This window comes from Neofelis nebulosa, chromosome 8 (genome assembly GCF_028018385.1).
Source record: "Neofelis nebulosa isolate mNeoNeb1 chromosome 8, mNeoNeb1.pri, whole genome shotgun sequence".
Lineage (NCBI taxonomy): Eukaryota > Metazoa > Chordata > Mammalia > Carnivora > Felidae > Neofelis > Neofelis nebulosa.
The window spans coordinates 111,519,373-111,544,895 of NC_080789.1; the positions used below are offsets into that span (position 1 = coordinate 111,519,373).

Consider the following 25,523-nt stretch of genomic DNA (forward strand, 5'->3'; position numbering starts at 1 on the left):
CTTATTTAAATCATCGCCAAACAAGTGTCTGATAATATCAGAGAAAGTTTTGAGATTTTAATTCCTTTGTTGTCAAGACCAAAACACTAAATTTCAGCATGAGGTCAGTTATTTTTAGAATGTCCATATCCTGGAGATAGGAGTGGGCTGAGGAGTTCCTAGGATAACTTTCTTTTCATCCTCCCCTCCCTTCCCCAGTTAATTTCTTGCTGAAGACTTGGTCTACGAATATATTCCTTTACTTATTACTAAACGTGTGGGAATTTTTGTGAACTGGGATCTCATCATCATCACCATAATGTAGCACATGTAACAATTTCCTTTGAAAGATAAAAACACTATTAGTCCTAATTTTAGTCTAACCAATTTACTGAGCACCTATTATGTGCCAGGCATCATGATCAGTGTTATGTAGTGTGAAACAAAAATAAATGTGGTTCCTCCTTTCTGGGGCCTCATGGTGTATTGCGAGTTGGAATTAATCTCAGAAATGAAGTGTAGAGTTACCAACAAATAATGGTCTGAAGAAAAGGAAAGGTGCCAATGGAAGGTAGAATAAAGTACCCCAACCAAGTCAGGGTGAAGCAAGACTTGCCTAAAAAATATGATCAAGCTGAATCTGAAGAGCAGGTGAATGAAAATCGGGTGTTAGGTGATCAGATTTACGTTTGAGAAGTGTCTCCCCAGCTGCAATATGAGGATGTGTGGACGGGAGGCCGAGTGGATGCAGGGTTACCAGTTAGCACATTTTGCTGTAGGAGGTGTTGGATTGATGGAGGCTGGACCAGGTGCAGATGGTGGGGAGGAGGTAGATCTGAGAGTGATTGACTCGGTAAAGCCTGGAGGTGGGCTATTCAGCAAGGCAGGGAATGCTGCAAGGAGGCCAGCTTTGGGACAGGGTGGGAGATGAGGGATTCAGACTTGATTTAGTGACTTTGAGTGCTTTGGAGGTGGGTTGATGTTTGGAATTGAAGTGCAGATAAATTCATGAATCAGATACAAATTTGTCGACAATCAGGCCAAGCCAACATATGAAATACCATCTAATTTTAGTAGAAATAATTATGTGTGTCAGAAAAAGCTTGAAGGGACACACTGAAAAGTATCAGTAGTTATCACTGAGAGTGGAGTATGTGATTAACTGGGGGTTTTCTGATGTTCTGTTTTGTAATGTCTCCTTAATTCTGTGTCTTCCTAATTCCAATATGTGTCTTCCTATTCCAATGAAGCATTAGGCATTGCTAAATATAATTTAGAATAGGATCATCTTTTTAAACTTTAATGTGAATTGGCATAGGGAAGGACTGATTTAAAGAGTTTGGTAAGTTGGAATTGAAGTGATTTGTATAAATAGACTTCATTAACTAGATGACTTGATTAATTTCCTCCTAAATGGAGTTATTTTAGTTAGGCTTTAAAGAAGAAAATATTTAAATTAAATGCTGGGTAGAGCACCAAATGCTAATTAATTAATTCAGAGAGATTGTTTCCCAACAATTAAATATTTTATGGGTACTGGTTTGCCCACAGCTCGTTGATTTGTGGGTGGATGGGTTGGGGAGTGCAGGGCCAGGTGTAGCAGAGGTGGTGGTGATATGGAGTGCTTGTAGAAGGAACAGAGAAGGGGGCTCAGCCTTCTGCATGAGCACTCTATTGGAAAGGCTCTTTGTAAGCATTAGTTTTGAAATTGGGGACAGCCTGCACAATATTGGCTGGTCATGAGCTTTCCTAGGGAAAGCAGCCAAGGCTTTGCTTGAGTAGGGGCACCCAGAGTCAGAAACAGTAGGGGAAAGAGTCTCACACTCTTTCAGTTACCATATTAGTTGTAGGCCAGGGCTTGGTTCCTTGGTTTGGTGCACTTTGTTTTTATGTTACTTCGTCAAAGATGGACATATTGTTTGGTGGGCAAGAAGCCACACTGCCTGTGTTTGAATCCCGGCTCCATGACTTTTTTTACTTTATGAGCTTCAGCAAATTACTTAATCTCTCTAATGTCAGTTTTCTCATCTCTAAATAGTGGGTAATAATTGTACCTACCTTGTAAGGTTGTGTACCAGATTTAAGTTTAAATCTGGGAATTTGTGTTAAGGTTTCAGTGCTCTTTGGCAAAATAAGGCCCCAGTAAGTGGTAATTGTCATCATCGTTTGTCACATCACTACCACCGCCATTGTTAAATTTAGTTAACATTCATTCTTTTAGTACTAGTTTCTAATGATTTAAAAACAAGTCGTGCTATCTTAGATATTTTTTGTAAAAAATTTCTATCATACTTATTTTCATTTGCCTTTTTTTAATTTAACATTTCTATCAATTTGAAAAGAGGTTGGTAATATGTACTCAGTAATGGTTGTTGGAAGAAATACATTATTTATTTTCCGAATCCTTGGCATTTGAGGATTTCCAGGATACTATCAATATGCATGTTTTTCTGAACAGAAAAACAGTGAAGATCCCAGTTTCAATTTTTAGTGTTTGAAAGCCAACAAGGACTGTATTGTTAAAAAACAAAACAAGACACAAATAGACTTGACATCAAAAGCAGAGTCAACAAAAGCAAAAATAAATAAGTAGGACTACATCAAGTAAAAAAGCTTCTGCTCATCAAAGGAAACCATCAAAAAAAGTGAAAAAGTAACCAATGGAGTGGGAGAAAATGCTTGCAAAAAATATATTTGATAAGGGGTTAACATCCAAAATGTATAAAGAACTCATAGCATTCAATAGCAAAAACACAAAAAATCCTAATTAAAAAATGGGCAGAAGAACTAAATAGACATTTTTCTAAAGAACTCTTACAAGTGGCCAACCAGATATAAGATGAAGAGTTGCTCAATATCACTAATCATCAGGGAAATGCCAGATAAAATCACAATAAGCTATCACCTCATACCTGTTAGAATGACTATCATCAAAAAAGCAGAGATAACAAGTGTTGGTGAGGATGTAGAAAAAAAGAGAACCCTTATGCACTGTTGGTGGGAAAGTGAACTGGCACTGCCACTATGGAAAACAATAGTCTAAAAATAGACTACTATATGATCCAGCAATCCCACTTGTGGGTATATATCTAAAGGAAGTCATTATCTCATGGAGGTAGCTCCACTCCCATGTTCATTGCAGTGTTATTGACAATAGCTAAGGTATGGAAGCAGCCTAAGTGTACATCAACAGATGAATGGATATGGAAGATCTCACATCTCTCTATGTGTGGAATATTATTCAGCCATAAAAAAGAAGGGTACCTTGCCATTTACGATAACATGAATGGAACTCTTTGAGGGCATTATGTTAAGTGAAATAAGTCAGAGAAAGACACATGCTATGTGATCTCACTTACATATGGAATTTTAAAAAGCTGAACTCACAGAAACAGAGCCTAGAATTGTGGTTACCAGAGTCTCGGAACTGGGAGAAAAGAGGTGGTATCTGTCAAAGGGTACAAATTTAAGATGAATCTAATGTATGGCATAGTGATTATAGTTAATAATACTATATTAAATGCTAAAAGTTGCTAAGAATAGATCTTAAACATTCTTACCACAAAGAAGAAATGTTAATTATGTGATGTGATGCAGGTATTAGCTAACACTAAGGTAGTAATCATTTTGCAATACATAGGTGTATCAAATCAACACATTCTACACCTCAAACTTATACGATGTTGTATGTCAACTACATCTCAATACAGCTGTGGGGGTAGAGGGTGGGGAGGCAGAACTTATTTTCAGTTTTAAAATATTACCTGGTCGACAGGGACAGTTCTCCAGAAAAATAGCACATCTCAAAACAAGCACTCCAGAATAAATGCTACCAAAAGTGCTTTATAATAATTTGTGTCTTTAAAAATATGTATTTAAAATTTCCCTTTTGTATCTTGAGTGAAATATGTAAAATTCAACTTTTTGTGTATATAATAAAACATTATCACAGAAAGGAAAAAAAGGAGGACGATGGATACCTTAGTTTCTTCTTTTTCATTAATATTATCTGAATAATTTCAAATAAGTAATTATATATGATACAGAAGATCATCCATTCATTTATTCATTCACACAAGTATTCATAAGGATACAGATTATATAGAAAGTACCAGATTTGTTTTCCTCCTGGATTTTATATTGGGGGAAGAAGAAAATTGGCAGGGCTTTGTACTCTTAGATCCTTGTATAATTCCAGAATAAATCTAATAAAACTAAAAATATTTGGAGCTATTTCAAACTAAAAAGCTTCTGCACAGCAAAGGAAACCATGAACAAAATGAAAAGGCAACCTACCAAATGTGAGAAAATAATTGCAAATCATATATATGATAAGTCTAATATCCAAAATATATAAAGAACTCATACAACTCAGCAGCAAAAACAAAAACCAAAAAAACCCTTGAAACAATCTAATTAAAAAAGCGGCAGAAGCCCTAAATTGACTTTTTTCCAAAAAAGATAGAAGATGGCCAACAGATATATGAAAAGATGCTCAGTCTTATTAATCATCAGGGAAATACAAAGCCATAATAAGATGTCCCTTCACACTTGTTAGAAGGACAATTATAAAAAAAGATAAGAAATAACAGTGTTGGTGAGGATGTGGAGAAAAGGGAACCCCCGTGCACTCATTGTGGGCATGTAAATTGGTGCACTGTGGAAAACATATGAGGGTTCCTCAAAAAATTAAAAATAGAACTACCATATGATTCAGCCATTTTACTTCTGGGCATTTATCTGAAGAAAGCAAAACACTAATTCAAAAACATATATTTGGCATGTTCATTGCAGCATTATTTACAGTAGCCAAGACATGGAAACAACCTAACTGTCCACTGATGGATGAATGAATAAAGAAATGAAATCTTGCCATTTGTGACAATATAGGTGGGCCTCAAAGGCATTCTGCTAAGTAAAATAGATAAGGAAAAGGCAAATACCATATGATCTCTATTATATGTGGAATCTAAAATAGAGAACATCTCCCTACCCTCAACTTATAGAGAATAGATTGATGGGTACAAGGAGGGCAGTGAGAAATGGGTGAATTTTTGTTTTTAATTTAAATTTTTTAAGTGTTTATTTACTTTTTTGAGAGAGAAAGAGACACAGAGACAGAGACACAGAGCATGGGGGGGGGGGGAGAGAGAGAGAGAGAGGGAAAATGAATGAGTGAGAATGAGAATCTGAAGCAGGTTCCAGGCTCTGAGCTGTCAGCACAGAGCCTGATGCAGAGCTCGAACCCATGACCCATGAGATCAGGACCTGAGCCAAAGTTGGACGCTTAACCACCAGCCACCCAGGCGTAAATAAGAAAATTAAACATAATTCAACCTCACTATAGTACACACTATAGCGGGATATGGTTACACCTCATATAAAGACTGCAAGATAGATATGGTCCCGTGCCACTTTTAAACTGGGAAGACCAAATATGTTTCCTATACTTAAAGATTTCTTTCACTTCTTTGGGCTGCTGCTTGTTTCCAAATAGTAAACATTTTTAATTCTCAGTTGATTTGGAGAAAGAAGTTAGTTTGGCTAGTAAATATGTGGATTTTAACTATATTTTAATTATGTTAGATTACTAAGCCTTCTTATGTGAAATTTTATTAAAATGTCAAGAGCTTAGTGTCATGTATAATTGTACCACAATTCATGTGTATTGATGCCCCTTGTTCATATATCAAACTACCATGATAACCTTTGTTTGAGCAAAGGTTAAGAAGATCTTACAGATTCACTGATTCATTCATTTTATCTTTCTTACATTTATTCAATAAATACCTTTCAGTCCCTAATATATTTGACAAACAGCTGGATGTGCTGAGGATATATGGGGGAGGGGTCTCTGATCTTGCAGAGCTCTCCTTGTAATGAGGAAATAGACTAAGGGGAGTGAGTTTGGGGTGTGATAGAGAATAGGTGAGGTGGGAGTGGTTCTTTAACCTGGTTGGTAAAGCCAGCCCTCAGGAGGAGTCAGGTGGGCTGGATTTCAATGGATGAGAACAGCTACAGGCAGAGGATTCTAGGCAGAAGGAGCAGCATGTACAGCAGCCTGAACTGGAAAAAGGTTGAGGTGTTCATGGATCCAGAGGGAATTAGTGCGGCTTGGATGCAGGGGGCGATTGGGAGAGGGAAGATAGGTGGAGTTAGAGACAAAGGGAGGATATTAAAGCTATGTTAAGCAATTTGAGACTTGATACTAAAAATAAGAAAAAGCCTTTGAACTGTCAAACTGTGGAGTGATATATTTAGATATATATTTGTAGATTACTTTGGGAAGACTGCGTTGTGGGTGGGCAAGAAAGGGGAGAAAGACCAGTGAGAAGACTGGTATCCAGTGAAGAGATGATGGTGGCTGAACCTCAAGTAGAGTTGGGGAAATATGAATGGAGTTGAGATATGTTTGGAGTTGGAATTTCTAGGATTTCAGGCTGTGAGGAATGAAAGCAAAGAAAGTATTAAGGGTGACTTTTAGAGTTGTAACTAGAGCAAGTGGGGTAAGGGGTATGGAGGTTCCACTCACTGGGGAAGGTTCATTTAAATAGAAGAAGTAGAAGACTTAGGAGTGGAATGAGGATACAGGATTGGGGGCAGTCAAGTCTCCTTCCTGTTGGGACATTTAACTGATTTTGCAGTGCCTTTGAGACTTCTAAATAGAGCTGTCCAGTAGGTGATTGGATGTGTAGGTCCGAAGCTCAAGGGAAAGATCAGAGTTGGATGTAAGAATGTGGAAATCACCACTGTATAGAATGGATGGAGTTCAAAGGCATGTGACAAATAGCATTTCCAGGTTGCAAAAATTTGCAATAATTCTAACCTCATAATCTTTGTTGGTTTTTTTTTCCTGTGGTACACACCCATGAGTTAACACTTGCCTTGATTATGATGGAAAATACTAATAAATTTTAACTGGAAAATTAATATAAAAGTGGAAAAGGAACTCAAGTTCTCCTGACTCAACACCATTGAATGGAAGTAAGATAAAATTAGATTTAGGTTGTTTTTGAGAAAGACAACTGAGTGTCAAAGGTTATAAAGAGACAGTGCAGAGAGATTGCTTCTCAGACACAAGATAGTGGTAGCATTATTTCTAATATAGGTACAGAAAATCACACTCCAAAAGCCACTAGAAATTTGTGAGTTTCATAACCAACCATTCTTGTTGGATGGCATTCACTTGACTGCCACCCCAGGAAGAGCTTAGTTAATGTAATAAAAGCACATAGTATAAAATCAGAAATTTACCTGGAGTTGAGGGGATTCTAGAATCTGTATCCTGTATTTCAGAATTCTGATATTCCTTGCATTGGAATGTCTCATATATTACTTGACTTGTTTACTTACGAAAAATTGATAAGCAACACTTTTTAAAATGTTTATTTTGAGAGAGAAAGGGTGAGCAGAAGAGGGGCAGAGAGAGAGAGAGAGTGAGAGAGTGAGTCAGTGCAGAGTCCCTGTTGGGGGGCTGGATGTGGGGCTCAAACTCAGAAAGTGAGATCATGGTCTGAGCTGAAATCAAGAGTCAGATGCTTAACCGACTGAGCCAGCCAGGCACCCCAACAACCACTTCTTTTTAAGGGGACAGTCAAATGATGACTGTTCTCAGGCATTTTGTTATTAGCAAGAATTGTAGAGATTTCTGTTGTAGGAACTCGAGACTGAAACAAAGCTGCATTTAATGTTTTCTGTAACAGCATCATTTTCTTTAATTTAGTCCAGATATGTTTATTGAGCATCTCTTCCATTCCAGACAGAATTTGAGATACTGAAATGAATACAGAATGGTTACCTTCAGGGATCCATTGTAAAACAGGAAGAGATTTTAATGCTAACAAAATACTTTTCAGCTAAAAGTTTGCTATAATTTGGTTGTATCTTTTTTTCTAGGATAAATTAAAATAATTCCAAGTACTTTCACAGCAGGAAATAGTTCATATGTAGGTGGGAATATTCAGGCAGGTAAGTTGGGAGGGATGTTCAGGTCAGTCTCCAGACCAGAAATGCTTTCTGAATCCCTAGTGCTGGTTCTGATTTTCCCTCTCTTAAGTTCCGATAGTCTCCCTCCTACCTGTTAACACAACTAGATCTCTGCTCCTCAAACTGCTTTGGTGAAGGACTAGATTTGTTTTGTTTTTCATTCTGTGGTGGACCAATACAATGTAAAATGCAATGGAAATTAATTATAAGAAAGAATTGGCTTGTGTTTTGCTTGCTTTTATCTATTTTCAGAGTTAACAGATATAAAATAATTCTCTCAAATTGTTTAAGAGTTTCCAAAAGCATACTCTATTTCTGTTTTTCACTGGAGACTGGGATGACACTTCCAACAGCACTGCAATATATAAGTCTTTGTTAAATATTGTTGCCTTTATTTTTTTTTAATTTTTAGTTTTTAAGTTTATTTTGAGAGATACAGAGACAGCATGAGTAGGGGAGAGGCAGAGAGGGAGGGAGGGAGGGAGGGAGGGAGAGAGAGAGAGAGAGAGAGAGAGAGAGAGAGAGAGAGAGAGAGAGAATGAATGAATGAATGAATGAATCAATCCCAAGCAGGCTCCACACTGTCAGCACAGAGCCCAATGTGGGGCTCAAACTCATGAAACCATGAGATCATGACCTAAGCTGAGACCGAGAGTCAGACGCTTAACTGGCTGAGCCAACCAGGTGCCCCCAATATTGTGAATTGAATATGGTGAATTTTAATTTCACCATTAAAATTCCTGTATTTGCATTATTTATCGCTGAGATATTCTGGTATAGGCTAATGTTCGGTCATGTAGTTTCTTTAATATTTGGTATGTATATATGTTTTAAAAATAATGTATGCTTCTTATTAAAAATACAGGAAACTCTTAATATTATTAGTTAAATTAAAAAATATTGCCTTGAATGTACTAAGTTGTCAATCATTGGATTAGGCTTGTGTGTGTCCTAATGCATTGAGTTTTGTGACACTCTAGTATTAATAGTGATACAAGTATTCATAGTGTTAAGTACTCACTGGAAGCCCAGTTCTCCATTTTCTTGCGTATCTTATTTTCATGATCTCTCCTCACACTCAGCCTCACCTCTGTTAGACCTGAGATAAAGTGAGGGAAAGATGCTCTTGTTGTCTTTTGAAGGGATATAAAAACACTTTTTCTCTCCTTTCTGGGACAGAGGAGAGGTATTCCAGACTACTAATTCATTTTTCCTGGGAATATTTTGTCCTACATATTTTTAAAAATTATTTATTTATTTATTTAGAGAGTGAGAGCAGGGGAGGGGCAGAGAGGGAGAGAGGGAATCCCAAGCAGGCTCCATGTTGCCAGCACAGAGCCCAATGCAGGGCTTGATCTCAAGAACTGTGAGATCATGACCCGAGTGGAAATCAAGAGTTGGACACCCAACTGACTGAGCCACTGAGGCACCCCAAAAAAGTTGGATATGTGAGACTTGATCACTTCATTTCTCCTTCATTGGAAGAAGAGGATGTTCAAGGAGATTGAAAAATAGTTGTGCTAAGAGGGCTCCTGTTTTGAAGTAGGAGGTGTGATTTGATAGTATCCTGTAGCCTTCTGTCTGTTTTGGCAAGGAATGAGTTAAGGAGACTTCTTTTGAACCTGGTGTGTTTACTCACACCCTGCTGACTCCAAGTGAGTTGCTACACCCTGTTTTAATCCTGACACACTACCCCTGGCCTGTTTAACTGGTGAAGGTTGTTTTAATTTGGTGTGGTGGAACCTGTCTCTGGACTCCCTGGTGAACCAGGAATCAATGCTGCCATATGCAAAGTTTGTGCCTCCATTGAGGGTCACATATGTGGAAAGGATTCTGGCCTATATTGTCCACTTATTTTCAATTTCTTACCCTTTCTAGAGGACTGAGTAAAACACAGGTCCTATATTTGGATTTTGGGGGCTATGTATTTGGGGATCATTTTATTCTGTAGTTAGTTTTGGAATCTACGTCACTGTGGAGTTTGCCTTCTTAATGGATTGAGATGGCGGACAAATTGAAGAGGAAACACACGAAGAGGTATTACTCTTTTTCTGGTAGCTCTTGGAAGGATTCACTGAAGGCACTGAGGTTTTCAAGGTCTTTGAACCTCAAAAGAGCTACTTCAGAAATCAGCAAAAGGCAGGTTGGTATAGAGATTTCTGGTCCTTTTAAATCTTCTGTGGAGTTGAAAGTAACATTCCTTGTGTTTATTCCTTAATATTCTTTTGAAAAATTTCCTTGATTACTTTGAACATTCTTTTATAGCTACAAAATCATATTGCTGTTTTCTGTGCCATCAATCTGTTTGTGGTATTTATTATTTGTGTGTATGTTTATTGATCTATTACATGGGTTCAAATTACTTGTTGGGTGTTACAGCACAAAGTTGTAATGTTATCAGAAGATTCTGATTACCAAAATGAAATCTTCTACCAAAACATGGTTTTAGGAGGACACGCATGTTACCTAACATCTCACTGAAAGGATTAGTTGTCTTTTGTGCATAAACAAAATATTAGAGTAAAAGTAAATTAATGTTTATATAATTTCATAGAAATAGTGTTCCAGAAGACTGTTTGGAAGTAAATTTATTTTTCCTAAAAAATACTTTGAGGCTACTGAATGGAAATATAAATGATGGGAATAGACTCTGTGTGCTTTCTTGATGTTTTGTTTTACTATTTTTGTGCTGAGTATATAACTTTAGGTTGTCCAGATAATGCATTATGTGTCTTTTGAAAGTATTAGACATGAAAAGATTCCTTTTTAAATGTTATTGCTTTTGAGGCTATTTTTATTTTTATTTTTTTTATTTTTTTTTATTTATTTATTTTTTTTTATTTCAAGATGAGGCTATTTTTAAATTAACAACAATTGGTAAAAATTACACATAAAATGTGTAAGGAATCACATAAAATATGTTTTTTTTTCCTTTATATTTGGACAAGTGCCATGGGTTGTGTGCCCCCCAGTGGTCTTTTGGTAGAATGTTTCTTTTTGAGCTCCATTAAATGATATCCATGTCGCTCTGGGGTGAATAATTGTGTTTTCAGCATTACAGTTAAATGCTCAGAACTAATTCATTCTAATAGCTCAAATGTAGCCCAATATTTATCTGGTGAGTATATGAATGATGGTGTTTTGGAACATCTCTCAAGGGTTTATAGAAGTGGATACTGGACATTGTTTCATATCATCCATTCTACACTTACTTTGTTCCTCAAATATCTGCTAAATCTCGAGTACTTTTAGTTTCATCTTTTCCTCTGCTTTTCTTTATTATTATGGAGAATACTGACATATCGGAAACAAATCAAGTCCTGGGACATTCCAAATCTCTAATGTATTTCCTCCAGCAGAAATCACAGCCATAATAGATGTTTGTTGGTTAAGAATTCTGAACAATCCTGAACCATTTCAGTGTGACATTGTTTATGTTCAGATCAATATAGTTTGTGTTAAGAACACAGAGTAAAACCTGTTTTTAAGAAATTAGATCTTCTATGTAGAGTGTACAGAAAATAATACCAGAAAGGAATGAGGAAATTAAAGGTACTGATCCAGTTGGCAAAATCCTTTCTCTTCTCTCTTGAAGAAGCATCGAATTTAAAACTCTGCTTGAACTTGAGGGTGGAGGCCTATGTGTTGGCATTCGATACTTGAGAATTTCAGTATGAGTGCCTTGTATTGTCATTAAGGATTCCATGGCACTGTTTATAGAAGCAGGGTGTAGTTCTCTGCCAAAATCCAATTTGTTTAATTAAATTTTGCTGAGCATTTCTAACTTCCTGCCCTAAACTGCTTCTAATTGCTTGTAGTTCCAGGGGTAGTAATAGTAGTCATGGTATTTTGCTCTCATAAACATGCTTTTAAATGATTAAGTTCCACCCTGTCTGGTAAAATGATATTACTTGTTCATCTTAAAGATGACATGCAGTCTTTTGGAGGGTGCATGGGGACCTTGGCTGTGTAGATGAAGAGCTTGCTTAGACCTTCTGCACAAAGCGTCTGGGTCATTTTGTGTGTGACAGTACGTGACACTAATGAAAAAGAAAGACACTTTTTTTTCCCCCTCAAGCAAGATACATCTCCTTTTTAGAACATTTCTTTTGTAGATGCCAGTGTGTGACATTTAAGCAGCCATATACAATTTCAGTTTTGTATGTCACTTTGTGGGGCGCCTGGGTGGCTCAGTCGGTTAAGCGGCCGACTTTGGCTCAGGTCACGATCTCGCGGTCCATGAGTTCGAGCCCCGCGTCGGGCTCTGTGCTGACAGCTCAGAGCCTGGAGCCTGTTTCAGATTCTGTTCTCCCTCTCTCTCTGCCCCTCCCCTGTTCATGCTCTGTCTCTCTCTGTCTCAAAAATAAATAAACGTTTAAAAAAAAAATATGTCACTTTGCTTGAGCAAAGGTTTCTGTGGAAAATATAAGCTTCAGAATCATTGTTTTGTATATTTTTTGAGGGGTGGGGTTATATACTTAGAACAAGAGTATGATGATACCTCTGAGAGTTGTGAGGAGAATTGAGATCACATATTAAATGGAAAAGAAAGCTAAGAGAAGCTGAAATGCCATATATTGGACACTTATCTGGGCTTAAAAGGCAAGGGATTTGACTTTAAAGCATGTAGGATTGAAAAATCTGCCCCAGCAAAAACACAACTTGGTTTTTGAAGTAAATGGCAGAAATTCATGCATCAGGATGTGTGCATGAGTCAGTGTGTGGATTACTCATTTACTTCAACACTAATGTGTCATTATTTATCTATCGATCTGTGTATGCTGCCTTCTAGATCTTGATTTTATAGAGAATTACAATCTAGATGTAGAAGTCAGGAGAATGATGCATTCTGACAAAGTTGCTTAATGGTGGAAAAACTAACTCAAAGTTAGATGACTTTTTGAAATTCAAAAAGAAAGCTTAAGTTAGATATACAGTTTACAGTTTATCAAAAAGCCTTTCCTTTATAAGTAAAATACACAGAATTCAAAATAATGCTGTCTTGATACTTTAAGGCCTAAAGGTAGTTATTTTGAACCCCCTTGATAATTATCCCCAGGTAAACAAAAGAAATTTGGTGGGGTTTCTATTAAACATTCTAGAATTTGTACTACCTAGTGTGTGTGTGTGTGTGTGTGTGTGTGTGTGTGTGTGAGTGAAGATAATGTACTAACGTGTTTCCTCTTATAATTTTCCATGTTCTGTTAAGAGCCACATATGGAAGAATGTTAGTTAATTGGAGTCTATCTCTGTACACACACAGTTGTGTTTTTATGCCAGTTATTCTCTTCATTATAATGTTTATTTATTTTTGACAGAGAGAGCATGAGCTGGGGAGGGGCAGAGAGAGAGGGAGACACAGAATCCAAAGCAGGCTTGAGGCTTTGAGCTGTCAGCACAGAGCCTGATGCAGGGCTCGAACTCACAGACTGCGAGATCATGACCTGAGCCGAAGTCGGACGCTTAACTGACTGAGCCACCCAGGCGCCCCTATTCTCTTCATTATAGATGTGCTCCTTCTTTTCCATGAGAAAATGCAAATATGTCTGGTATAATTCTAAGTACGGCACTGTTGGTCATAAAACATTAAAACATATGTTCTTGTTAAATGCCAGTAGAAAACTGCTTGAGTATTTAAAACTTGGGAATATATAACACTTCTCCTTTTTTATAAAGTGGTTATAATACAGGTTGTTCTTTTGAGAGAGAGTGATTGAGTGTGTATGGACAACTTGGAAGAGTTGTTTTTTTCCCCCTTCCTTATCAGCATAGTTTCCTAATCATAGCTGGAAAAATAGTTTTGGCTACTAATGTCATCCAGATGTAAAGGAGAAATGTGTTTTGTTTTTCTAATTGAGGTATAGTTGACACACAATGTTACATTATTTTCAGGTGTACAGCATAGTGATTTAGCAGCTCTGTTCTTTATTCCATTCTCACCACAAGTGTGGCTACCACCTGTCACCATACAATACTATTTTTTAATGTTTATTTGAGAGAGAGAGTAGAGAGAGAGGCAGAGAGAGAGGGAGACACAGAATCCTAAGCGGAATCCAGCTCCGAGCTGTCAGCACAGAGCCCGACACGGGACCCGAACTCATGAACAGTGAGATCATGACCTGAGCCAAAGTTGGCCACTTAACCGACTGAGCCACCCAGGTACCCCTGTCACCATACAACACTATTACAGTATCACTGACTACATTCCCTGTGCCGTACCTTTCATCTCCGTGACTTACTCCATAAATGAGAGCCTATTATCTGTCATTCCCCTTCACCCATTTTGCCCATCCCCCTAACCCTATGGAAGGAAATGTGTTCTTGATAAGTTCTGGGACATTGTTGTGTAGATATTAAAATATTATGGAATTTGATCTGTTATTACTCTTATGTTACAAAAGTTGTTTATTCTTGCATTTTCCCACCTCAATTAATGTGAAATTCCTAAGCTTAAATTCATATTTTCAAGAGTAGCCTGTAACTTTTTAAATATTAACTTTAGCTTTACCCCATGTAATTAGGTGAAAATGTGCTGATCATAGTACTCAAAATAGTAGTTTAAAAAATATAAACGTTAATTATTTGCTACCCTCAGATTATCTGAGGTCAGATAAATTTTCTTCTCAAAACATGCTATCCTAGTTGGAGAAATTTCTGATTTGCATGGAAGCAGGCTCTCCTTAGTTATTTTTTTTGGGGGGGGGGCGCGTTGTGTCGGCCATTAGGTGTTAATTGTAGTTCACAATTCTCCATTGACATTTCTTTAATAAGAGAATTTGTTCTGAAATGACAGCCAGGTTTAAAGTAGGCTGCTGTGATAATTGTGGATTTAAAAATAGAGTAATTCAGAGCATCTAAGACCTAAATATTACAGGGAAGTGAAGTGCATGTAGGTGAAATACACGAAGGTGATGAATTCCTGTGATGGAATTTGTTATCTTAAAGGTATTTTTTAAAAAAGACTGTTAAATACAGTTTTCTAGAAAGAATCAAGTGAGGCCAGGGTCTGTAGCTTTATCCTTTCTCTATATTCCTTACTTCAGATGGTCATCTCACCACATCATAATACTGACCAAGACAGGCATCGGCTACCAAATTTTGGAAGGACCAGTGTGAAACATTTCTCATTTTGAATAAAAAAACTTAGGTAGTTGGAGGATCAGTATATATATTTTGAAAGGCAACAGTTCTTCCACAAGGAGTGGATTAAAACAGAGCAGATAACAATGCAGTTGATCAGTGAGGGAATATAATGTATATTACGTCCTAGTGGTTATACACGATCACAGTGAGGAACTGTTTGTAAAATCAGAAAAGAAGATTGTGTGTATGCCACATGGGAGCATGGAGCTGCTTGGTTAGAGGGGGTGCTCAGCTGGTGGTAAATTTTTTGTTTATCATTTTCGGTTGTGAATTAAGTGCACTGTAATTTATGTTGATTTGTGCTTTAAAAATCTTCAGTTTTGTTCTTGATCATAAGAGTGGGTGAGAAAGAGGAAAAAAAGTATGTATAAATAATAGTGTAAGTGGTGAAAAGGAGAGTGGTTAACCTTTTGAATAAAAGCCATATGTAACTAAACCCAGGATTTTTTTCCAGCAATATGTCGATTTTAGAGTTGTATCTCTAAAACCATAAAACGTATTTTTGAGATTTATGACCTACTTCTCTTTCCCCTTAGGAATGCAACTTCTGGATTCTTACAGCAGTTATAGCTTGTGTGGCTAATGCTGATCTTTATAATGATTGGAAAAATTGACTTCAGTGCTTAAACAATCAATTCTTTTTGATTTGGAAATACGTATAATCATATTTTGGCAAGCATTTTACCCTTTTCAATTTCTACCAAGCCCCATGTTTAAATATATCTTGCAGCATTATATGGTAACATCAGTCCCTAAGCATTTTTACTTTTCTTGATTTTAATGTTAATATGGAGTTTGGAAATACATATTATTATGACATGTATGGTAAAAAATTAATTTTTCCCCATTATATTTAAAATATCAAGCACTAAGCAACTTAAAACTTTTTTAATTGTTTGAACATTGCGGAAGACACAAGTGTATTGCTTGAGGAAGTAGGTTTCTTTAAGATTATTTATTTTGAGAGAGAATGCACACGTTTGGTGTTGGGGGGGGAGGGGCAGAGAGAGAGAGAGAGAGAGAGAGAGAGAGAGCGAGTGAGAGAGCGAGAGGGAGAGCGAGAGCGAGAGAGAATCCCAAGTCACTGTGGGGCCCATTGAGGCTCCAACTTATGAGCCATGAAATCATGACCTGAGCTGAAATCAAGAGTCAGACACTTAACCTGCTGAGCCACTCAGGCACCCCGTAGGTTTTTAAATCATTCTCTTTTAATTGAAAGTTTGACTTGCGTGTATTACGTTGTACTTATTTTTCTTTACTGAAATTGGCATTTTTACATTATTCAAATATCTATTTATACATTTGAGTTCCTTGACTTAACACTACTTCTTAAAAGCAAAAATCTGTAACCTATTCTATAGCATGCATTTTTCCCTTTGATTGAACCTATGACTTTGTAACTGAAATAATATATATAGACCCACCCAGTAAAAACTGTCTTACATGTGATGCAGCCTAAACACTTACTGCTTTTGATTTGAAGATGGTGATTCTTACTGCGGGTGTCGGTAGCTTCTGAAAGAGTAGCCATTGACAGGTGCACTCAATTCATCCAGCCAGGTGCCTGTTATTTGACTGATGAGTCGTTCTGGTCCCACTTTTTAAGCTTTAATATTGTTAAAGTAACCATATGAAAAATGAAGAGACAAAATGCATTTGTGTATTTTCTGTGAGGCCCAGTTACACAAAACTTTAGATTGCTAATGATCTCCATTCCTTCAGTGCATTTGGCTATCTCTTAAAAGCAAAGTTGAAAGCTTCAACAAAACAAGCAACAAAGTTCCTCTTGGATCAAGTGCTGTTGAGTTGGCCTCAGAATTTTTACAGTTTGATTTGATTTTGATGTCATTTAATTGAGGACTTCTTCACCATGGGATGAACAAGATACTTACACTGTAAAACACACATGCGGCCTCCATCTCCCCGCCCCCTCACCCCTCAGGACTTGCTGAATCAGAATCTCCACTTCTGGGAGCCTGTGGGTCTCTCCCGCAGAGTTCCCCAGGTGAGTCTGACCTGAACCACTGAACGTTGCCAGGTGGAGAAACTTAGATTCTGGAAAAGTGAAGGGACTTATGAAGAGAATAGAACTCAATGCCAATTGAGCATATTATATGAGGTCACTCCAGTAGGAGTAAAAGCACAGTGACTCAGAGACCGTGAGTGGCTGGCAGTTTGGAGAGCCAGCATGCTTGTGTTGGCTGGTCTTTATGTGTTAGTCTTTGTGAAGGTATCCACCATGCTCTGAAGGAGCCTCTGTAGCTAGCGAGGTACGTAGGAGATAGGAGTGTAGCCACTAACTGCTGTCCAGATTCTCATGCCAAAGATAGTCTTTATCAGCAATAACAGCATGGTAAGCTACCTTTCTTTGGTTCAGAACTTAAAAATCAAGATCAAAATTTCCAACCTGGTTACTACTTAACTCTCTTACAAACTACCAGCTGTAACATAAATAAGTCTTGGAGATGAAAAGTACAGCATAGGGAATATAGTCAATAATATTGTAATAATGTTGTATGGTGACAGATGGCGACTATGCTTATTACCATGGTGAGCATAGCGTAACGTATAGAATTTCAAATCAATACACTGTACACCTGAAACGAATATAATATTGTATGTCAGTTATACTTAAATTACAAAAAACAGTGAAAAAAGGAATGTTTTAGCCCCCAACACAAAGCATGACACAAAACAGTTATTCTTTAGTTGTCTAACTTTGGATAGCCTTTTAGTATAATCTTTTGGTAGGATATATAAGTAGCTTTGTCATATAGTATACATTTTAATTCTTCCTGGAATTTTATTTTCCTCATAGGATTGAAAGGTAAATTTTTAAAAAAACTTTTTTAAAAAATGTTTTATTTGGGGCGCCTGGGTGGCTCAGTCAGTAAAGCGTCCAACTCTTCCATTCAGGTCATGATCTCACAGTTTGTGAGATTGAGCTCCGCATCAGCCTCTGCGCTGACAGTAAGGAGCCTGCTTGGGATCCTCTCTTTTTCCTTCTTTCTCTCTGTCCCTCCCCCACTCATGCTGTCTCTGTCCCTCTCAAAATAAATAAACTTAAAAAAAAATAAAAATGTTTTATTCTTAGAGAAGAGAGAGAGCTGGAGAGCGAGAGAGGTCCCAAGTGGGCTCTGTGCTTTAGTTCTGTGGGGCTCAAACTCTCAAACCATGAGTTCATGACCTGAGCCAAAATTTAAAAAAAAATTTTTTTTTAACGTTTATTTATTTTTGGGACAGAGAGAGATAGAGCATGAACAGGGGAGGGGCAGAGAGAGAGGGAGACACAGAATCGGAAGCAGGCTCCAGTCTCTGAGCCGTCAGCCCAGAGCCCGACATGGGCTCGAACTCACAAACCGCGAGATCGTGACCTGAGCTGAAGTCGGACGCTAAACCGACTGAGCCACCCAGGCGCCCCAAAAGCCAAAATTTTTTAAAAAAAGTTTTATTATTTATTTTTTGTGGGAGAGACAGAGTGTGAGTGGTGGTGGTGGGGGGGGTGCAGAGAAGGGGAGACACAGAATCTGAAGTAGGCTCCAGGCTCTGAACTGTCAGCACAGAGCCTGATGTGGGGCTTGAACTCAAAAGCTGTGAGATCATGACCTGAGTCAAAATTGGATGCATAACTGACTGAGTCACTCAGGCGCCCTGCAAATTTTTAATAAATAACTTTGGAACATGTTTTTGTACCTGTATTTTGAAGACCATCTGTAAAGTTCACGTACCTCAAGTAAAATATTTTTAAAAACTCACATTTTGATGCTGATGCTTTGAATATTCAAATCATCAAAATATGGGAAAACAGGTCTCTTGCCAAAGATCCTATTTCTTTTCATTAATTCCAAGTCAGTCATCACCTTTTTGTTCTTACCATGCAGTTTTGTTAATAGATGCACGTGTTTTTTCTCTGCCTTTTTTGTTCCACTGGTTTATCTGCTGTGTCCACTACTGTGTCTGTGACAGCTAGGACAGTCTGCCTGACCCATAGGAAGCACTCAGTGTTTGTTGAATGAATGAATGAAATGGACAGAAATTCTATACTATGTTAGTCACAGTGATGAAAATTCTGTAAAGCCAGGTTTGGAGGAAGAGAATTTCCTCTTTTTCTCTCACTCTTTGCTCTTCTATGGTTTTGTGGTTACTTAGAGAGATGTGAACTGTGAAGGATACTTTCTAGTTCATGTCTTCCCTGGAATGTAGCAGGAATGTGTTGGCCGTGGAACAGTTACCTATGCTGACCAGGTCGCATCAGGTAGAGAGCACCTACAAAATCCCGTTACACCCATTACAGGGTGTTTTGATGCTGGTAGAAACTGAACTTTCTTCATATGGCCAAGAAGTTTGCCTGAGATGTGGTTTCTGTCCTCCAGCCTTCATTGTTTTCACTTGCACTTATAGCTGAGGACTTAAACACTTGTATCTTGCTCAGCTGTATTATTGCTTTTGCTCTATGGACAAGTAGCAATTACTCTTTGACACATCTTTCCACCTTAGCCATCCCAGGCTGCCTGAGGAAAATCTGTATCCATCATCAATCCGTCCAGGAAATTAAAGGATAAAGAAGAAGATGTGGCAGTGTTAATGTTCTGCACCTCCTCCTTTCCTTGGTTTTCAGAAAATCTCTGCTTCTCACTCCCTTTTAGATGACTTAGAACATTAAAACAGGAGTTTTCCCCCCCCCCCCCCCCCCCCTTTCAGGCCCCACAAATGAGAATAAAGCTTATTATGATGTATGACTTTTAACAAAATCATCACAATACAATTAGTATTTCCTATGGAATTTAAGAATGAACATCAGCTACAGTAGCTGACATTCTGTCTCACTTATCGAGACCATGTCCACCGAGGCTGGAGGTTGGGCTGTCAGTCTTTGAGTTTGTCCAGTTGGCCTGGACTGGAAAGATGAATACCCTAGGTCTGCCTCATGCCATGTATATGAGTCCTTTAATGGTTCTTAAATCACTTTGCATTTTTTAATGACAAAGAGTGTCAACTAAGAATTTCTCTCTCTCTCTCTTTTTTTTTTTTTTTTTGCATAATGTTCTCATGGCTCAACAATGAATCAGACGACAACAAGGTATCTTCAAATTATTGTACTGCTTTTGAAGTAGCCATAGTGAGTGCCATTGCAGAGTGAGGCACCATTGGTCTCACCACTAGCCTCCACAGTGGTGTTACTTTGGCTGTTGATAAATGTGTTTTATGAAACTCTGCAGTGATACTTGGAGCATAGTCACTCTTTCTTAGAAATGGAATTCTTGTTTCTGTCCTATTAGTATTAATTTAACAGGAAGATTGCTTCTGCCAGCCTGGTTTACCCTTGATATGTGTTCATTTTAATGTTTAGGTTTTGTTCTTGAATTTCCAAACCAATTTCTCAGTCTGTGTCAATAATCGTATTAAGGACTAGCTGTTTATAATTAAGTTTAGAATGTTTCTAAAAGATCTGGAATATATTGGTTATTATTGAGGGTGGAGAGTTTGGTATCCAAATCAAAGTCTGGCTTCATGGTTCAAGTGAGGTCTGATTCAGAACTTTCATCTTTAGTTTTTGGAACCATCAATTCCATATTTTGTGTCATGTCTTGTTCTCCAACCTCCCCCCCCTCCCCCCCACGGCTTCCTGCCTTGAAGGATGAGGGAAGGGTGAGCAAGCCCAGAGGCCGAAGTACAACAGGAGATGTACCCTCCAGTGGACAGTCGTAGGAGGTGAATAGAACAAGCCTTTGTGTCTATTAGTGGATTCAGTCTTGTTGACTTATTCCTATAGTGCCATCTAGAGTCTAATAGTAATACTGAAATAACTTTTGAGTTTTGACAAATAGCATAGAGAAATGGATATTATTAGACACTTGGTGTCGTATTAGGAATCTACAGTAACTGGAGGCAGTGGTATATATTGCATGAATACACATATGAGAGTTTAAAAACCATTAATGCCTTAGTAATGTACCTTGTATACATAATTCTTTTTTTTTTTTTTTTTTGAGGGTGGGCTTTTTATTCAGCGATAAATAAATTATGTGGTTCATGAGAATTTCTTCTTTAAAAAATTTTTTAAAAATGTTTTCATTTATTTTTGAAGGAGAGAGAGAGACAGAGCATGAGCGGGGGAGGAGCAGAGAGAGAGGGAGACACAGAATCTGAAGCAGGCTCCAGGCTCTGAGCCGTCAGCACAGAGCCCGATGTGGGGCTTGAACCCACAGACTGTGAGATCATGATGTGAGCCGAAGCCGGAAGCTCAACCGACTGAGCCACCCAGGCACCCTGAGAATTTGTTCTTTAGTGTATTGTCCTCTGGTTCATTTGACTTGGTATACTTAATTTTGATAAATACATTCTAGAAATCTTTCATAATTATATTAAGTACAGGAAACATTTCCAGGTTTTCTTTTTATGAAATATTTTCTTTTTACTTAAAAAAATCTTTTTTTTCTGGTAATTGTGGTTTTATTTATGTGGCTCCCTCTGCAGTAGGATGCCTTTCTTGAAAGGTGCCCATTTTCTCTTTTGGACATTCTGTCTGTCTGTCTCTGTCTCCACCTGCATATATCTACATATCATGCACATAAACTGTATAATTCATGAAGAAGTTCTGTACTGTCTGCAAATTCTTTGGAAGGCATCACAGAAGAGTAGGTCAGTGTGTGCTTAAAAACTCAGCAGTGATTTAGAAAAAGGTTTTCAATGTTTCGCGCAGAAAGACTTGTTTGGGATGTACCTCTTCATGGCTTTGTCTGGAGTGACAGACTCTAATAACCACTAATTTGGCTATGAAAAAAGTTTTCATTGCATTTACTATTGATACAGACATTGACATAACTAAATATATTGAAAGAATTCTTTTTGGAAAGATGGGAAATGAGAAGTTTTGTGTATAAGTAGAAAAATGATGCAAGTCCTTAAAAATGTCCCACACACCTGGAGCTTCTCAGGTGTGGTGGGCAGCTCATAAGTTGGGCGCTGATGCCCTGTGTTCAGGGTGCCTGTTTGTTGGATCGGTATTTGCCCACCACAACCAGGTGTTTGGAAGTAGAGGGAGCATTTTGAGAACGAGGAAAACTGATAGTGGAGAGAAAGAGGGCCAGCGGTTCCTTTCTGGCACTCGGAGATGTTAGCTGAGGGGCTGTCTGAGCACAGACAAGGTGGAAACCTCATTCGCCTGTCAGATGTGTCTCTAGTACAGCGAGGGAGGTGGTGGTCCGCCCGCAGCAGCCTGGGCACACTGACACATGCTGTGGACAAAGGGACGGAATCTGACTCTCCCCAGGGGATGGGGACCTCACAAGCAGGACTGCAAGGATCACATATGCCTCTCTCTTTGTACTGCTCCATGTTTAGGACCCTCAGGCACCTGCAGCTGCAGAAAATACTCTACCTTCCACTCTGGAGCGTGTGTATCTGAAGGTCAAAGCCTCTTGTCTATGTTGTCGCCTTTCACTGTCAGGAGAGCCCCTCCCTTGATGGAGTGGTTGAGCCGTGTGTCCGAGCTGTGGAAACTGTCATCCTAGATGGCTTCGTTCTCAGTCACTGAACCTCGAGGAAGGCCTGTGCACTACAATCCGGGCCCCGTTCTGGATGGAGATAAAGAAATAGATCGTGTTCCTTGTCTTGTCTTTCCCCGTTATTCTCTGCAGGGATTATGCGTTAATAATGTACTTCCTGTTTCTAACCCCCAGAGAAAATAGGTTACCCCACTTTTCTCTACCATGACTTTTCTCCTCAGGCCACTGCAGTGGTGGTTGAGCCAGTTCATTTTCCTTCCCTCAATTATCAGCAGTTTTAGGAAAAAATACAGGACCTTCATCAGATTTTTCGATAAAAAATGTTGATATTTTCAATGTATTCTGTCCCAAGTTGCTTTATTTGTGAATTTGTTTTAGGATATTTGAAAGTAGGTTTTACTTCAGAATAAACTGTGCCTCCATTAGTTCCAGATGAATTAGATTTGTCAGCATGTTGGGTTTATGAAATGTGTCTTTTGGTCTCTTGTTTCTCACGTAGAGTAATTATAGCTTCAGTTAAGAAGTAGGGTGTTCACTTGAGGTTTCCAGTATCTTTCAAGATAGTCCTTCAGGAATATGTTATGTAAAAAGATGAAAACATCTTTGTTATACACAGGCCTGTTATTTCTACCAGTTCTGTCAGTCATAATCGTAGCCCTTCTGCTACCTGTGAAAGGTGACTTTTGGCAGGTGATGTAATGTGTGAAAGAATATCTATTGTCAATTCAATTTTAAAAGTTACATTTATTTAAATTGCCAGTTCATTAGATCAACAGATTCCATTCTTCAGTGCCAGCATCAAATATGAGGGGCAAATTTGGACACAACATAAAGAAATGCTTTAAAAATGTAATAGAACATAATACTTCTCTGTCATGTTTTAAACTAATTTTCCAGTCTGGAAGTATCTGAGCATAGCTTCTGTTGAGTGGCTTAGCTCTCTGCATTCTTGTTGAACAAGAATTGCCATCGTACATCGTACTGATTGGGTCTGGTGTTGGCAGTGTCAGTCAAGGGATGCCTTATGGTTGCTGGCCCTCTACTTTATAACCCTGAGGATCTCTGTCATTATGTTCATTGGTGTGTCCTTGACTCAGCGAGGGAATGACGGATACACTCTATTTTCACATGCATCTTCATTTTGCCCAGTTTAGCTATGCACTTCAGCTGTACATTTGGGGTTGCTGCATGTGGCCACGCAGACCCGCCCTGTACACCTCCACAGCAGCCCCCCCGTAAACCAGGCGGCGGTGTGGCAGGAAGCCTTGTGCATAGTATTTTACATCTGTGTAAGCCCATGTTTAAAATGTACTTTATGTTCTAAAATTTTATTCTAAGCTTTAACTGTCCGTGTTTAGAGAAAAATCATGTAGGCTTTTATGTAGATGTCGTGTCTGGTTCATCCAAATTTCTGTCCTCTGATAAACCTTACTTAAAATCAAGGACTTTTAGAAATTAGTTTTACATTTGAGATTAAACTTAAAAGAGTTTTTATAATTGTAAAAAAATTTAAATACTGGAGGGAACTGCAGAAATAATTTTTATCTGGCTCCCTCTTTTGATGGAAGAAACACAGGCCCAGATGGCATTGGTCGATTTGCTTAGGAGACAGAGCCTTCTGTGGGGTACAGGTCTCCTCACTCTTTAATATCTGTCTACTTTTTAGGATTCCCAAGGTTCCTTAGAGTGTAGACCAAGCCGATGCTTATGTGTGCTCTTGTATTGCACTAATATTTACTATTGAAGTGCATCTTGTGGATAAATTCTAACCAATAAAGTTGTAGAAATTAAATAAATTCTTGGAGAATAATATGTATAACTTGAGTGCTTATTTTCTGCCAGGCACAATTATAAATGCCTTGTGCCTTGTAACAACCTGGACGATACCCGCCCTGTGAACGGGTTCTGGTGTTTTCTCTGTCCCATGGAGGAGGAGATGGAGGCACCTTGCTAACATGCCAGGTTTAAGCTGTTATTTCTCAAGTCTGCTCCTTCTGCTCTGCTCTGCACTTGGCCTTGTCAGTTGCTCCGTATCAGTAAGCACTGTTGGGGGGGGGGACCGGGGGGGGTGGTGGGCGGCATTGGTTGTTTTTCTGGCTTGCTTGCTGTTCTGTCAGCACTGTCCAGCACTGGTCATGGGGTTTCAGCTCTTGTTCTGGCAGCCCTCACAGCAGCTTCATCAGGCCTGCTAGGAGATGTGGACACCAGCCTGAGCACTCCCTGCCCAGAGGTCCCGGTACCCGCTCTGCTCAGCCCCTCCCGTGAGCACTGAGGGGACCAGCAGAGCCTGACAATGCCCTCTTCAGGGGCAGTGCCCCAGCTCCATGGGGTCCTTCTGCTGAGCTCCCCACATCCCAGCCCGTGTGCAGCACCTCTCCTCTGAGGACCCCTCCCCAACCTTCTAGGTCCTGCTCACCCTGCTCTCCTCTCTTGGCCCTCCAGCTTCACGGTGTAGGTGCCTCCTGCGGTTTGCCTGTTTGCCTGATTCCTTACATTAAATTCTCTGTCATGATTTCTGTTTGCCTTCCTGGATCCTCACTGTACTTTGTGTACTAAATGATATTCAGGATTCATTTTATTAAATGATAAAATAATTTTCGTAAATTTATTCTAAGGAATACTCTAATTTTAACTAATATCTAGTTATTGATTAGTTGGTACTAGTGTGTATTTTCACATATTTACTAAAAGGTGTAAAACCTAAACCATCTATTTAAAAAAACGGAATGATGCCACTTTCTTTATTGATCTCCAGAAGAGCTAAATGAAGCTCAAAGTAGGAGGCAGCCATGATATGTCAGTTACTGAAGTCTTGTGGCTTTTGGGAAAGATGCTGATGTAATTAGAATAATAGATGTCAGCCGATTTTAATGAGATGTAAATGGCTTATTTGTTAATTATTCTGGA

The 25,523-nt window shown here is 38.6% G+C and overlaps 1 protein-coding gene across 21 annotated transcripts in view; it reads left to right on the forward strand.

Moving 5' to 3' along the window:
• PARD3 (par-3 family cell polarity regulator) overlaps positions 1–25,523 on the forward strand; it is a 668,338-nt gene that overhangs the window by 122,975 nt on the left and 519,840 nt on the right. The window contains exon 1 of one of the 21 annotated variants that reach the window (XM_058681506.1): positions 9,522–10,108. The exons of the other annotated variants lie outside the window; for them this stretch is intronic. Coding sequence (XP_058537489.1) covers positions 9,968–10,108 — 141 coding nt within the window. The 5' untranslated portion in view covers positions 9,522–9,967. Of the gene's footprint in view, positions 1–9,521; positions 10,109–25,523 lie in introns of those variants that run through there. 21 annotated transcript variants of the gene reach the window in all.